The sequence below is a fragment of the Planococcus citri genome, chromosome 1, assembly GCF_950023065.1.
Source record: "Planococcus citri chromosome 1, ihPlaCitr1.1, whole genome shotgun sequence".
Taxonomy (NCBI): Eukaryota; Metazoa; Arthropoda; class Insecta; order Hemiptera; family Pseudococcidae; genus Planococcus; species Planococcus citri.
The window spans coordinates 15,188,394-15,200,969 of record NC_088677.1 but is presented as its reverse complement, the minus strand read 5'-3'; the positions used below and the strand labels follow the sequence as shown (position 1 = coordinate 15,200,969).

The 12,576-nt window shown below is 33.7% G+C and overlaps 1 protein-coding gene across 1 annotated transcript in view; it reads left to right on the top strand.

The window, feature by feature from the left end:
• LOC135848065 (orexin/Hypocretin receptor type 1-like) overlaps positions 1 to 12,576 on the top strand; it is a 287,683-nt gene that overhangs the window by 204,894 nt on the left and 70,213 nt on the right. Inside the window, exon 3 of the mRNA XM_065367843.1 lies at positions 650 to 797. Within this exon, the coding sequence (XP_065223915.1) occupies positions 650 to 797 (148 nt within the window). The remainder of the gene's footprint in view (positions 1 to 649; positions 798 to 12,576) is intronic.

The window sequence follows — 12,576 nt, the reverse complement described above, 5'->3', positions numbered from 1 at the left end:
CTGCGCTTACGTGTGCGCCATATTATACGTTAAATAACAATTTCACCAACACGTTATCAACATAAATTTTAAACACGACCTAGCGAAAAATTCTCACCAAGTCGTAATTGCCTCATAACCCATAACGTAGCTGCTCCAGCAGCGCTTTCTTCCTTAAATAGAAAAAAAAAAATGCTAGCTGGATCTTACAAAAATTTGCATACGCAAACGTCGTCGTCGTCGTCGGCGGCGGATTTTCATCCATTGCTATATGCAGTATCGAGGGACTGGAAATCGTAAGAGATATATTTCTCAAACGTGTGCCCAGAACGTGGCGACGAAAATCGTGTGAGAATTACAACGCCGAGTGTTTTTTCTTGTATGTATTTGTTGAACGAAGGGGGGAGGGGGTGAAGAAAGGTCAAAGGTCTAAGACTCTAGAGGGTTGACCGTGAAATTTATCTACGACTAGAGTATACTGCCAACGTTGATGAGAACATGGAAAAGATAAGGATATGTATACCCGTTTGAAAACATTTAACTTACCTACTAGATTTTCATTCAATGTAACCTTTTTTTTAAACGTGTTATTAAGATTGCATGTGTTGTAAATAAAAGGGAGCCTTTTTTGAATGAATGAAACTCTCAACCTGGGTTATTTATTTTACAGACTGTATCGGTTGCCGTTTCGGTGCTGACGTTGACATTTATCTCGATCGATCGCTGGTACGCTATTTGTTTCCCGTTGAAGTTCAAATCGACCACGAATCGGGCCAAGGTGTCGATAATCTGCATTTGGATTGTGTCATTGAGCGCAGGTGAGTGGAATTTTTTCAATAATTTTATGTTAATTTACCTACAAAGTGGAGTGTTTTTGGTGACGCTGAACACGAATATGACGTCAGATTTTTGATGGGACCCCATCCATGGCCCCCAGCACCTCCCCAAAGGGGAAAAAAGTTCAAAAAAGTGTTTAGTTCGTGCGACACATGGAATAGTATGTTTTTGGCGACGCTGAACGCGAATATGACGTCAGATTTTTGATTGGAGCCCATACACGGCCCCAACATTTTTTAAATTTTCTTCAATTTTTGAAAAAAAAAGCGAGCAAGTAGGTACTTACTTTATTTTTGACAACGTTTGGAAAGAAAAAAAACTTGAGAAAAGCAAAACTGACAATTTTAGCAGGAGTAGACATACCCAATTATTGGTAAGAAAATCATACCTTTTCACAATCTTTGTCGAAAATGCAAGATTTTTTTCCTTCAATTTTTCATTTAGAAATTGAGGGTAATTTTTTGCAAAAAATGACAATTTCTAGCAAGAAGGGAGATTATTTGGAAATACACAACTTCGAAGTTGACATACATTACACGTAGTCTACAGTGATAAAATTCGAACTATTCACAGTGAGAATAATCGAATGTATTTATAATAAAACAACATATTTACAGGATACAAATATGTACAGAAAAATAAAACGGAAGAAAATCGCCATAATGCGAACGTTAGCGTGATCAAAACATTAGTTGGAATATTCAAATATTGGAATCGCGAGTATAAAAATACTTAGAGGAGAAGGTACAATTATGGACCCAGGTACAAATATGGACCCCCCCATGGTTTAGTGTACAACCACTAGCGCTACGGTCATGCTGCGTACTAAAAATTATACTAGTTAGTGTAGTATCGATGATCCATGTACTTATTTCGGATCCATGCAAACTTGGATGTCTCTCATCAGCAATTGTTTTTATTTGCGCATTATTTTCTTGCCAATGGAAAACTTTACGAGTTTTTCATTCAGTAATTCATCAACTTCAAATAAAGTTTGGAAAAAAATTATTAGCGAAGTTAGTAGCTTACAATGTGTACTTTCAAAATATACCTACTTTCATATTTGTCTGTACTTCAACTGATTTTCATAATTTTTTTCATTTTTCATAAACTGAGCCGATTTTTTGCATGGGTATAAATATGGATCCCTAAATTTTTTTACCTAATTCTGATTCAATATTTTTTAGAATGTCGAGAAAAGTGTTATTAACAAAGAAGACAAGTCCAAAGTGTCGAAAATGGAACCATGATTTTTTCATTTTTCATAAACTTGGCCAATTTTTTGCATGGGTATAAATATGGACCCCTAATTTTTTTTTCATTAATTTTGATTCAATGGTTTTTAGAACACCAAGAAAAGTGTTATTAATAAAGAAGATAAGTCCAAAGCATCGAAAAACATCTTTACATAAATTTTTGTTCAATTTTCTGACATTTTTATTCATTTTTTGAGGGGGGGTTCATATTTGTACCCGAGTCCATATTTATACCATTTTATGTCACTTTTCTAAATGTGACCTACCATAAAGAAACCCCCCAGTCGACCAGAAAATCGATTTTTTTTTTTCGATTTCGATAGTCGAACATCTAAGGCATCGATTGCAACAAACCCGACACCCAGAAAATGTTTTCAAGTACTTTTTTTTCGATTCGAAGTAGTGAAATGATACGCTAAAAATACGTTGACAATCTGTTTTCGTCCTTCGGCTCTATGAAAACAGAAATCCCCCAGTCGAGTAAAAAATCGATTTTTTTTCGATTTCGATAGTCGAACATCTAAGGCATCGATTGCAACAAACCCGATGTCCTGATGATGTCTCTAAGTACTTTTTTTTCGGTTCTAAGCAGAAATGATACGCTGAACGTACGTAATATACGTTTTACGCTCTCCTGAAAATTTTACGTGTCGGTTGACTGGGGGGTTTCTTTATGGTAGGTCACAAATTTCAAATTTCTCCATGAGTTTTCAACAAAAAAAATAAATTTTCTTACACAATATACTAGAGTCTTTGGCCTTTCGAATGGTATACTCGAAAAAAAATTTTGATAATTTTTTCTACCCTTTAAAGCCAAAAAGCTAGAGGGGGTCCATATTTGTGCCTTCTCCTCTACTACAAAGTCATCTTTGATGTTTGTTGACTTTTCGAATACAATGTCTCATGATAATATGAAGAATTACCAGTAAAAACGCCGTAATAAATGACTGCTGATAATGACACAATTTTTCATTATTTTTAACACTTTCCCTAATTTGAGAATTATCGAGCAATAAATAGACAGCAAAACTGCTCTGTATGAACATGAAGAACGTCAATCATGTTTCCACAAATTTGGTTGATGTTAAAGATGCTTTGTAAGCGGCGACAAACTTGGATAAGCAACTTGATCAGCTACTTGGATCCACAATATATCACTGTGTCAGGATTTTCAAAGGGTATGCCAGTTGTCAAGTGTAATGTACTCAGACATCCAGTGAATTCAGCATAGCTGGAACAGTTGAGCTGTTTCTGATTCTCGTTTTAGGCAGCTGATGTCTTTGGTGGTAATAGTTTCCAGAGTTTTCGATAACACACTGGCTACTTTGATGTGTGTGTCACTGGCGATGTAAAGCAGCTCGTTTGCTCCTGATTGATGATCTATTGAAAATATCAGACATATCAATGTCTGACGACTTTCCTGGAGATCTAGAACGCAGATCCGGTGCAAGGTTAGCGGCTATGGAACAGATAGCAGTGTCCATAGGGTCTTTCAAATTGAAACAATTTTGGCTTCAAACAGCTTTGTCATACAATTTTGGTGAAGCTTCTTCAGCCAGGAAAATCTCAATTTCAACGCAATTAGCGTGATCGTTGAGACTCGGAGATTTCAAACAATTTTGGCCGTGTAATAATTGCCATTTTGTCAAGTCTGAACTGAGTGCAGAATCGTCTTGACTGTTGTTGTTGATATTATCATTAGTGTAATCAAATTCATCATTCCCGAGCAAGGAACTATTCGATGATTTTGCTGAACTTTTTGGCATCGATTTGGTTGAAGATTTCAGTGTAACAGGTGATGACTTCGACGTAGAAGGTGCACTTTTCTTCAGTGTTGACAAAGTGCATTTTGTTTCCTTCACATCACTAATTTTGGTATTGGTTTTGGTATCAATCAGATCTAACAAATCTTGATTGATTGGTATGGTAACTCGTTCGTTTCAATCTCGAAGTTTCTTGCAGAAAGTGACATCTTTCAAAATAATAACATCACATTCCTCTGGAACTTAAACTCGATATTGCGCATGACCATTGTATCCGACAAGGTAACCTGTGAGTACCTTTTTATCCGATTTTCAACATAATTGGATTGGAACGTTAGTGTAGCACTTTGAACTCACAATTCAAAGGTGTTGTGTTTGTGGTGGTTTTCCAAACCACATCTTGTAAGGAGTTGAACCATTGATTGATGATTTACCTACTTGATTCAGCAAATATGCAGCGGTGGTAAGGAGTTCAGCCCAGATTTCAATCAAATATGTAATCTCTTGATTTGAAATTTCAATGTTCGCGCCATCTCGACAATCACACTACTACCACGTTCAACAGCTGTGTGTGACGTAAACCATTGATGAACATTGAACTCTCATAACACTGAACGTACCGCTTCATTACCAAACTCGCCTCAGTTGTCAGACTGGAATTCTAACATACTATGACCAAGGGCGCGAGCTTTGAATAGTACCTCTCAAACGCAACGAGATACTACTGCGGCAGTTTTCTCCTTCTCAACAAACATATGTGACGATAATTTGAATAATTATCTTCGATTATGATGAGATATTTGTGACCAATGAAGGAGCAATCAAATGGCCCACAAATATCACCAGAAAGCAGCTCACCAACTGCTCTGGTTGATAGTTACCCTCTCAAAGTACTACAATTTGAAAAAAAGTTGAAAATTCTATACCACTGTACCAAAAAATCGAAAAAATGTCCGGTTTGCGTCATTCGTCATTGTTTGATGACTTCTAAACATGATTTGATTTTGAAAAAAAAATCGAAGACCTCGCGTGCAAAAATCCGCCGATTCGGTGTGGAATAATCAATCTGTAATTTATTCAAAAAACAATCCCAAATCGATTCAAAATAATTGCCTGAAAATCAAATGAAATTTAGAAATTATTTCTAGGAACTCGATGATTTTTCAAATTTCCATGAAAACCGACTCAGGATTATTTCGAAATATCCCTCGAAATAAAAATCAGCCCAGTTAAAAATCATCCAAAAGTTCAATATGAATTGTAAAAAAATCATCAAAAACATCAACAAAACAAATGAAAATTTATTGTTTGCTTTTATACTTCCTTGAAAAAAAAGCCATCATAGTTCAAAGCTCCCTTGGCCTTCTCGCATTACGATTATTATATGATTGAGCAATGGGAATTATTTTCTTTAGAGTTGGAACATTATTACTTATATATGTACTTTGTTGCAGCTAGGTGTATAGTTCTCATATTTACACACGTGGAAAATCTGAATTTAAATCTATTCATTTTCAAACGTAATCCTAGATTTTTTATTATATTGTTAATCATCAAAAATGGCGATTTCATGATGCCATTTTCTTTGTAGGTACACGATTTAAAAATACGGCTCGTTTTCCGTTATCGTGCTGCGAATTGTGTAAATAGCTTTGCAATTTATCAGTAATTCAGTTCATTCTTATGTTGAATAATAGCTAGATTGTATCGAAGTGTAAAGAACGCGCATATAAGGGTACTTTTTACACACAATACCTATCTACCTACCTACCTACACACATAGTTTCATTTCATTATTTTTTCGATTTTTTTTTTTTTTTCGTCACACATGATATTAGAAGAATTTTTTTACTATTCTTTACCACCTTCTGAATGTTTTTATGCGAGTGAATCGAAGCAAAATGGAATGATTTAATTCGATGTGATTGAATTTTACAATTCAATCACTCATTCATATACCTACTTATAAATGGACTTAAAATTACGAGCATTAATGTGGGGAAGAATTGAAGAACTTGAATTTGAATTAATTAATTATGGTAAGTAAATATTGCAAAAATCTATTCCCTCATTCGTAATAAGATTCTCAATGAAATTTCTCGAGACCTTGAAAAATCCCACGGTTTCGAAAAGGCCAACGTCATATTTATACATTACTTACGCATATACATATATACCATCGACATTTTTTATGATAAACAGTGTGGTATTTTTGGATCATTCACGCATTAGGCTTAGTATATCGTATCCCAATCCTCGTAAAATGTAAACTATTCGGTTATACATATAGTAAATTTATTCGAAAATATGACTCTACAAAAGGTCTTATTATTTGCGTTTCATAAGTCGCTGAAGCGAGAGCGCGGGTGTAGAATAGCTTTATACTAATACTATAAATATATGAATACGGATATGGGGAAAATGTGACAAAATTTATTACACGTTTGGATCGCTGCAAACTTTTTTTTCTTTACTCATAAATAGTCCCAGTTGACGTGCTGCTATTTCAAGACATACTGAAACGAGCAGGGGTAATTTCTTCGTGTATGTGAGATAAAAAATGACGCAATATAGCAAAGTACGTAAGCAAGGTGCTCGATGGATCAGAATTTTGAATTCGAGAATGAGTTTTTGAATTTTTTTTGAATCAGAAAAATTTGATTTTTGCATTTTAAAATTTTCAACGTGTAGGTATACTTACTGTTATATCAAAAGTGGCACTGAATCCAAATCTCATTGCATGAAGGCGGATCAGAAACTTGAATCTCATATTTTTGGCAAAAAAGGGGATGTGACATTTTTTATACAAAGTTGTAGGGGGTGAGCCCTATATTGAGGACCCGTGATTACTTCTCTGGGTGATTCTGAGTCTAGAATTCCTTATGATGGCACTCTTTCAACTCAAAATAAACTAACCTCCATGAATTTGGTCCAAGTTCAGGACTTCAATTTCAAGCCATCTCTTCATTTAAGCAGTTAAATGCAACTTGGAAAAAAATAAAACAAAAATTGCTCTAAAATGATTGCAAATTTCGATATCCGGGTTCGTTTTTTTTTTTTTTTTTAGTATACTCGTACATCACTTCGATAACGTATCGTAAAACCACATACCTTCAAAACGTACATAGGCCCATTTTACTTCACTGAAACAACCATATATAGGCTGTTCTTCCGTTTGAGATATATTCCCCTCGAGCATTCTTCTTTTTATGCGAACCGAGATCCCACCATTAAGAATTAGAAAACTGCAAAACGCCTCATCATAGCGAAGAAAAGAATATACTCGAATTTTTTTTTACACTTTTCGGTGTAAAGTTTTGAAATAAATTTTCACGTTTTCGATGATAAAGCAACATTGTGCGTAAAAAACCATGCCCACATGAAAGACGAATGCGTTTCAAGCTGTATTTGCAAAACTGCCAAATTGTAAGGAAAAGCCTAAGGAATAAGAATACGTGAGTAAATGAAAAATATATGACAAAGAATGGAGACAAATTGCACAATGTGAACACGTATTATTATTTATTGTTTAGATTTCTCTCAAAGAATCTCTAAATTTAAGTCACCTTATAGATGAACTTCGTAATAATGAAAAAATTGTAATGTTTAATAAATTCTATGCCCCTCTTTTATTTGAAACAAAATCGAATTTGATTTATAACCACAGAGATGGTAAAATTAGTTTTAAACGAGACGACACTCGGATGGAATTTTTTCTCAGCCTTGAAAATAAGCCTAACGGAAATTAATTACCGAGAATTGATACTGAAAGCTTAAACCCCTAAAGATGGAGGTTGACTTATTTTTTCTCTCTTCTAATTTAGGAAAGTCAACAAGTCTTATGTATTTTTCGCTCCTCCCCCTCCCCATCCTTTCCACTTGTAAGCCTCGTAGCTGTTATACCCTTATCATAAAATTTCAAATTTGTGTAAATTACAAGCCTACACTACGAGCTTCTCGAGTGTCAAAATATTCTCGTCGATGATGAGTATTTTCATTCGTTTAGAAATTAGGTACTCGGGTTGATCTTGAAATTAAGTACGAGATGAAAATGGTGCTTCTAAAAATAACCCGAACGAGACCGAAGACCTAGTTTTTGGAGAAAAATCGTCGATATTTCTACTTCGTATAATTCACCTGTTTGGTTTATTCATTTTTTAATCAAACCGACTCTCATAAAAAAAGACATTCCACGCTGAGACATCGCACTACTGCACTATAACCTTACTTATCAAATACGAAACAGCATAATAGTCGAATTGAAAATTCTTCGGTATAATTTCCTTGAAACGTTGATCTCGTTAGGGTGTGCCTTGCCTACGTGTGTGGATTTTTTCGAAGCAAATTTTCGAGTGTGTTTCGAGGATCCTGAACGTCGCAATGTTTATTCTATAATGAACTATTTTTCTTTTTTTTGAAACTCAAAAGTAAAACTGAAATGGAAAATTATGAATACTAAATCAAAAACATAATGCAATAAAATAAAAATTTGAAAAAATAAAATAAAACTAGAATCTCGATCGGAAAACGAAACTGAAAACTTACCTAAAGTGAATACATAAATCAAATATTGAAAATCGATTCAAACGCAGGGTAAAAATAAAATAGAAAATTCAAAAATATGTAGAATCTAAAAATGAAAATGAAATCGATAAATCAGAAAATAAAATTGAAAATGAAATTCAAAACTGAAAAAGAATTGGAAAATTTTGAAAATTAAATCGGAAACTGAAACTGAAATCAAATATTGAAAATGGAATTACAAATAAAAACTAAAAACGAAATAGAAAATTCAAAAATAACATCGAAAAGTGAAAATGAAATCTGAAATGAAATTCAAAACCGAAAAAGAATAGGAAAATGTGATGCGATCTGGGATAGGGTACCCAAAGTCGGAAAAGTAAATTTCGTGCTACAGCAAAAAACAGTTGAGATATTGAGAAATGTCAATTTTCAGGTTTCACTGAAAACTTGTTCTAGACACTGTTGGCTATCATCTAGCATAAAAATTACCTCTGAAAGAAATATTTTTCCCTATTAAATACCCGAACGAAGTTAAAAAAGAAAAGGTACCCAAAGTCGTCGTGTTGTTTCCCCCCGCTTGCGCTTCCACTACCATTCCGCTTGCTACTACCCAATCGATGTTCTTCTGTTCTTTCCTGTTATAGTTATGTCAAATTCACAATAAAATTAGTTGTATACTATTAGAAAACACCTATTACATATCTTCCTTGGTGGCTAGATGCCTGGAGAGCGGACCATTATGCCGGAGGTCCTGGGTTCAAGTGCTTCACCCCTCAAAAAATTTTTTATAATTTTTTTCACTTATTTCTTTTTAAAGTTGTGAGTTTCTGTAAAATTTTCATTTTTTACGCATTTTAATATTTTTTTTTCCAAATTTTCGGTACAAAAAATGTGTTTCCCTTAACATGATTCAACAAATAGTCAACAAATGTTGACACAATTTTTAAAATTTGATTGTCTATAATTTTGAAGTATCATATCAAAATTTCAGCCAATTTAGTGCAGTAGAAGTCGAGAAAATAATTTTTTTTCAAAATTTTGAAGGAAAAACTTTGAACTTTGATTTTCTCAAAAATTTCTTTTTTAAGTAGAAACATCAACTGTTCATTGCTCAGCCGTAAAAAGGGCTAGACTTAATATATATTTTTTTAAAAAAGCTGACATTTTAAGCTTTCAAATGAGACACAATAAAAACGAAAAAAAAATTTCCAACTTTGGGTACCCTATCCCAGATCGCATTACAAATGCTGAAAATTAAATCGAAAACTGAAACTGAAATCAAATATTGAAAATGGAATCACGAATAAGAACTAAAAACGAAATATAAAATTCAAAAATAACATCGAAAAGTGAAAATGAAATCTGAAATGAAATTCAAAACCGAAAAAGAATAGGAAAATGCTGAAAATTAAATCGAAAACTGAAACTGAAATCAAATATTGAAAATGGAATCACAAATAAAAACTAAAAACGAAATAGAAAATTCAAAAATGAAAAATAAATCAGAAAATAAAATCGAAAATAAAATTGAAATCTTTAAAAATGGAATTGAAAACTGAAAATGAATTCAAAAATGCTAAAATTAAATCGAAAACTGAAACTGAAATCGAAAATATTGAAAATGGATTTACGAGTGAAAACTAAAAATTTAATGAAATATAAAATTCAATCATGAAATTGATATGAGGAAATATGCCCTGATCGCCTTAGCGATGATTAAATCAATCCCTTCGTACATTTACTCGTAATATTCACTAGCTTAGGTATATGAGATTTACGTATACCAGAAGTATGGCAACGTGAGAACTACGCATAGAGGGGGAAATGATTTATTTATCCGGTAGCTCGTAGATCGAGGGAAAACTCGAGGGTGCGATCATCGGATTTCCAGCCACAAACCTCACTTGGAATAAGCTATTCGAGATGGCTGGCTCTTTGTCAACAAATAGATGTAATAGGCAATGAAGGCCTTAAAACCTTCATCCCTCTTAACTGTTTTTGCCCACTATCACTGTGGATAATTTGTTCAATAATGTGAATTAATTAAATACGTTCATTTAAATTAACCATTTCACCATTATTTCTCCGATCCCGTACCTATTGGGAAATATGGAACAAAATAACCCAAGTCTGTCGCCGCTGTTAGTATTAGTAGAGCACAGGAGACAGTACCGGTGCCAGGATTTTTCCTTGGAGGGGGATAATTGGGTCAGAACCAAACAATTTTGCCGTCTCATTTTTTGGGCGAGGGGGGGGGGGTAAAATTAAGCTTCTCGGAGAGCAGAAATCAAATAAATACAGTGGCATAGTCAGAATTTCTTCAAGGAGGATGCAAAACCAGATTTTTAGGCATGAAAAATCGAAATTAGGAGTCATTTTCTGGAAACCTATCGTGATGTGTGGTGATTATATAATGAAAATGAAGGTAAAATTACTGCTCGAGCGAAGCGAGAGCGAAAATTTTTAGAAAAAATGGGTCCGAACAACAAAAAAAACGTTCACTTTTGCATGTTTTATTTCAAATTTTCGTTCGCAAGGGAGGACAATGGCCCCCTTCACTCCCTGGCCAGGCCACTGAATAAATATGTCATTTATTTATTTAATTTTTAAAAAGGAGGGACCTCAGTGACTGAAATTTGCCTGCAAAGTATTATTCAAAGTAAATCGTGTACGAATATACCTATAATGTGGGCTTGAGAAGAAAAAAAGAGCTGCTTCTTCTCAAAAAAGATGAAAAAAAATGAACATCCGTTTGTAATCGGCATCCATCTCAGTGAAACAAGAGCGCAAAAATGCTTGGAAAATTCCCACTTTATAGCATCAAAATTTTTTCCAAAAAAACTGGCCTCTTGGGGGGGGGGGATTATCACCCAAATCCCCCCCCCTTAAAACCGGCACTGACAGGAGAGGCAGAAAATCAGCACTGTGTCGTAAGTTGTGAAATAGACTTATTAGTTGAATAATAATATTTTCGAGGGATGTAACACACCTAGTCTAATTAAATAATACATAACTGCATCGCCAAGTAGTAATAATTAAGCTTAAACTTAATTATATTACGAATTTCTATCTTATGCGAGATGTTAAGTAGAGGCTGAGGCCTTTATTGAACATAGAATAATGCTTTGTTATGTTACATATTTGTAAATCCTTATGTGTATTTTGTCATGCTAAAGTATTAATAAATTGCTTTTAAGAATATTTCTGCGATCTTGAGTACTTTCTTGGTATTTTAGTATGATTTTTGTGTAATATGGTGGATTGGTTTTACATAAGGTCTTTTCTCTCAGAGCTATCCAGGACTTAGTAATTATTCACTCTCTAGGGAATAATTCTTGACTTCACTCCTTAACCAGTTATAACAATAATCATTCCACTCCCAGTAATTCCCAGTCCCACTATATCAAAATCGAAAACTGAAAGTGAAAATTGAAGTAATACCTACCTAATTCGTTATCGGATTTTTTTAAATTTCAATTTCGTCTTGAGTTTTTAATTCTAATTTTGATTTTTGATTTCAGCTTCAGTGTTTGGATTTATTATTAGCATTTTTGAATTCATTTTCAGTTTTCAATTCTATTTTCAAAGATTTCAATTTTATTTTCTGATTTAAAAAATCGAAAATGAAACAGAAAATTAACCAAAAAATGAATTGAGAAGGTGATAAGATAACAAAACATTAGGAACTACGTGCCCTTTTCTGGTTAAATTATGGTGAATCAACACTGAAATTATTCAACAATTGTCATCAGAATACAACAAAATTAATCTGTTGATCCCCCACTACAAAAATTCTCATGTTTTTGTCAAATTCGCCTACCAAACAGTACTAAGTAAAAAAAACATTCGTGCATAGGCTAACAAAAATTTTTATAGCGCTAAAAATACTCGAAAAACTCTGATGCATGATCGATCGACATCTTCTGTATTGGTGAACTTTTACCGCAGAATCTCTTTAAAATAATTCTTCGCTATGGAACCGCGATTACGATACTTTTTACAAACTGTAACTGAACTAGCTTGTCATTACTCCACATAAAAAGAAAAAATAAACATTAAAAAAAACTAAACACATCTACATGTTCACAGAACAGCAACCGCCTCGAGATTTCTTCTCAGAAAAAAAAAAAAAGGAGAAATACACTCCGAGATTGCATTTGAAAAAGTTTTTAAAAGCTTTACGCTTTAGCTTCACGAATCGTGTTCATTGACTTTTC